The sequence below is a fragment of the Solanum lycopersicum genome, chromosome 4, assembly GCF_036512215.1.
Source record: "Solanum lycopersicum chromosome 4, SLM_r2.1".
NCBI classification, from domain to species: Eukaryota; Viridiplantae; Streptophyta; class Magnoliopsida; order Solanales; family Solanaceae; genus Solanum; species Solanum lycopersicum.
The window spans coordinates 53299521-53304014 of record NC_090803.1 but is presented as its reverse complement, the minus strand read 5'-3'; the positions used below and the strand labels follow the sequence as shown (position 1 = coordinate 53304014).

Sequence of the window (4494 nt, the reverse complement as noted above, 5' to 3'; positions counted from 1 at the left end):
ATTAAAGGACGTCCATCATTTTTTTCTGTACAAAATCAGAAGGATATCTGTCGATTTTTAAAATGTAAAACTACAATTGAAGAATACAAACAAAAATAATAAAAGCATCAAAACTTGGATTTGTATCCGTAATTTTTATACGGAAATTGATAGATACCTATCCATTTTTTAAGCGCAAAACTACTGTTTAAGAAAACAAATAAAAATACTAAAAGTATTTTGTATTTATACTATTTAGATGGTACATAAAAACAGATTTAAGAGAATTAAATGGAATACTATTTGAAATAAAGTACCAAATTAAAAATGTGGCCTTAAGAGGAAGTGGTTATGTATTTTGTAAAGATATGACACTGAGTCTAACTCAACCTCAAACGCTAACACATGAAGTGAGGTCATGAGTAGAGGTGTGTCCAAGTCCATAAAAGGAGACCAAATTCTCATCCTTCTATCGATGTGGAATATCTTAACATTCCCCAGTACGCTCAGACCTCAACTGGAGCGTGAACATTTTTAAATGGAAGCTAGCTCATGAGGGGAGGATTGTCCAAGTAAGGAGACTGCCAGTCCATTCCCCAATCAATGTGGGACTTTTACCACTCTAACACCCCCCTTCACGTCCATACCCGACTGGAGCGTGGACCAGGAGCCCAAACAGGATGGACCTGACTTTATACCATATAAAGATATAACACATGATCCTAACTCAACCTCAAAAGTTATATCATGAGAGGAGATTTGTCAAAGTCCATATAACGAGATCAAATTCTCATCCCTCTACCCATATTTGACATTTTTAAGACTAGCATGGTCCTTGAGCCTCCCTTATTATTTGGTACCAAAACTTTATTAGTACTACCATCATTTTTCCTTTTTTCATTAATATTTCCTCCACCATGACTTCAATTTGGCTAGTAGCTCTTGCATCAGTTGCTATAATATTCCTTGTGAAAGAATTCATTAAGAGAAGAAAACTTCCTCCTGGTCCAATAAGGCTTCCACTTATTGGAAATCTTCATATGTTTGGTGAAAATCTTCACCAAGATCTTTATAAAATAGCCAAAAAACATGGTCCAATAATGACCATATATTTTGGTCTTATTCCTACTATTGTTGCTTCTTCTCCTTATGCAGCACAACAATTCTTAAAAGACCATGACCAAATTTTTGCTAGTAGACCATACCATGCAGCATGTTATTACATTTTTTATAAACAAAGAAATTTGATCATGGGAAAGTACGGACCATATTGGAGACATATGCGTAAATTATGCACTCTACAATTGTTAAACAATGTCAAGATCAATTCATTTCAATCTATGAGGAAACAAGAGGTTCAAATTCTTGTGAATTTCCTCATAAAAGCAGCTTCAAATCGCGATGTGGTTGATCTTAGCGCTAAACTTGCATCTCTTAGCGCTAACATGGCTTGTCTTATGGTAATTGGAAAGAAATATAACAACGTAGATGGGGATTTCAAAGATATGATCCAACAGACATCGCATATGGCAGCAACGCCAAATCTTGCTGAATTATTTCCCTTTCTTCGTTTTATTGATTTTCAAGGATCGGTTCTTCGTATGAAACAAATAGCTGAGAGTTGTGATGAATTTTTGGAGAATGTTATTGATGAACATACTCGACAATATTCGAGTGACCAGTCGAAAACTAGTATAGATATGGTTGATACATTGATGGAAATTATGCAATCTGGAGAAGCTGAATTCGAGTTTGATCGTAGACATGTCAAAGCTATTTTGTTGGTAATGTCATTTCATGGAGTTTGGAGTCTGGAGTCTAAAGGGTAAAAAATATTGACAAAAATTCTAAAGGGTATATCAAAAACCTTTTTAACCAAACGGTAAAATCGCTACCGATCTAGCGATTTATTTGGCCGGTGTTAAGACAAATCGCTGCTCTAGCAGCGATTGCACAATTTTTTTTTAAATTTGAAATCACTACCTCGTCAGCGTTTTTTGTTATTTTTTTAAAAAAGTTTTTTTTAACAAAGCGCTGTCAAGGAAGTGTTTTTTAATGATTTTTTTTAATTGTAAATTGTTGCATATGCAGCGATTTTACTTTAATTTTTTTATATATTTTTTGAAGTAAATCGCTTAATTATTTTTAAATTTTTGTGTAAAATCGCTACCTTGGCAGCTAATTTACTTATTTTTTTTATCATTAATTTTTTTTAATTGTGCAATCAAATCGCTGCAAAAAGTATCTTTCGACAAAGCGATAAAAAAATTAAAGATAAAAAATAAGTAAATTCACTATCAAGGCAGCGATTTACACAAAATTTAAGAAAAAAATTAAAGTTAAATAATGAAATAAGTAAATTTGCTGGCAAGGAAGCGATTTACACACAAAAAATAAAGTAAAACCGCTTCAAGGCAGCGATTTACTTCAATAAATAATATTTTTTTAAAGTAAAATCGCTGCACAGGAAACGACTTACAATTTTTTTTTAAAAAAAATCATTAAGAACATGCTGCCTTGGCAGCGATTTGTTAGATTTCAAATTAAAAAAATAAATTGTACCAATCGCTGCAAGAGCAAATATTTTTCTTTAACGCCAGTCAAATAAATCACTACATCAGTAACGATTTTACCATTTTGATTAAAAAAGTTTTTTTACATACCCTTTTGAATATTTTGTCAATATTTTTTATTCTTTAGGCTCCGGACTCTCACATTATGTTTGTTCTTGATGTAAATGTTCATCAACATCACTTTGATGTTGATTGTATTTTATTTAATTTTTTTTCTATATTTCACAAATTAGGTTAAAGAAATTACAATATAATAGTTGTGTCTACTTGATATAGATCTAAATATATTGATCTTTGGTGACAGTTTTCACAATCACTAAAAATATTTTTTTTCAATATACAGGACTTGTTGGTAGCTTCAATGGATACTTCATCAACATCAATTGAATGGATATTATCTGAACTTTTAAAACATCCTAATGTAATGAAGAAACTTCAAAGTGAGTTGGATAATGTATTTGATCAAAAAGGGATTGTAGAAGAAAAAGACCTGAAAAATCTGGATTACTTAAACATGGTCATAAAAGAAGGATTTAGGCTACATCCAGTTGCACCCTTGTTACTTCCACATGAGTCAATTGAAGATTGCACACTTGATGGATTTCAAATGCCTAAAGGATCTCGAGTTTTGGTTAATGTTTGGGCAATTGGAAGAGATCCAGATGTTTGGCGTGAGCCTGAAAAGTTCATACCAGAGAGGTTTGTTGAAAGTACTATTGATGTTCGAGGACAAAATTTTCAACTATTACCATTTGGTTCTGGCAGAAGAAGTTGTCCTGGTTTGCAATTAGGGCTTACCATTGTTCATTTGGTGGTAGCTCAATTAGTTCACTCCTTTGATTGGGAGTTACCAAATGGTATGATGCCAAATGATATTAACATGACTGAGAAATTTGGTTTGGTAACAGCTAGAGCTTTACCCCTAATGGCTATTCCTATTTATCGATTGCATAATAAGTAAATACAAATGTGAAAATAAGTCAAACAGTCACATTACGTGTGGTTAAGTATATAAATAAAGTATTTTTCGTATTTTTAGTATAAGTGTATGTGTGGAAACATTATTGTACAACTTGTTAGTAAAAAGGTGAATGTTCTTTTCATTTTAGTTATGAAATTCAATAATCTCTTGCTAAGACAATATTTTTCTTCTTCTAAGGGATATGAATATGACTGTCGTTTAACAATGATTAACTTAAATATATTAAAACACATCTATTTAAAAAAATTGTTATTAATAATCTCTTTTTATACTAAACATCAGACGTAAAATATGATTAATGTTTCTCTAATAGGTGATGTTTTAGAAAGACAAATTGAAACTCGTTCTGATAAGGTCTTATATTATGTGTTGAGTCGTTCATAATTAGATTTGGATTGATTTATGACTAAAAGTATAGTCAACTTAATTCATTTGGCTGTTTTATTATGAAGCAAATCAAAATCAAATATAATTCATGTCAATCGATTTGGTCGTATTCGATTTGGTTTGATTTTTTCATAAACATAAACATAATAGTATATATATATATATATATATATCAAGAGATGTTGTTATGAAAGCAAAAAAGAAAAAGAAAAGTGCATTAGAAGATCTCCCATCGGCTTTGTTTTAGTAGAGGAACCATTTTCCATCGGTTTATATCATTAGGCGGAACCACTTCCTGTCTACTTCATATCATTTCATTAGTCGAAATCATTTTTCATCGATTTTATATCACTTTATAGCCGGAATCATTTATCATTAACTTTATATTATTTTACTTAACGGAACCAGTTTCATTGACTTTATATCATTTCACTAGCCGAAATCATTTTCATCGATTTTGTATCATTTCACTAGCCGGAACTATTTCCCATTGGCTTTATACCATTTCACTAGCCAGAACCATCCACCGACTTTGTATCATTTCACTAGTCGAAACCATTTCCATCGGCTTTA

General features: G+C 31.5%; 1 protein-coding gene across 1 annotated transcript; it reads left to right on the top strand.

Moving 5' to 3' along the window:
• The first annotated feature begins 822 nt into the window (after window positions 1-822).
• On the top strand, window positions 823-3675 carry LOC101263999 (cytochrome P450 71AU50-like). The gene is made up of 2 exons (XM_004237569.5): window positions 823-1763; window positions 2896-3675. Exons 1-2 carry the CDS (start codon window positions 897-899, stop codon window positions 3511-3513), a joined length of 1485 nt encoding a protein of 494 aa, XP_004237617.1. The 5' UTR covers window positions 823-896; the 3' UTR covers window positions 3514-3675.
• Window positions 3676-4494: the final 819 nt, after the last annotated feature.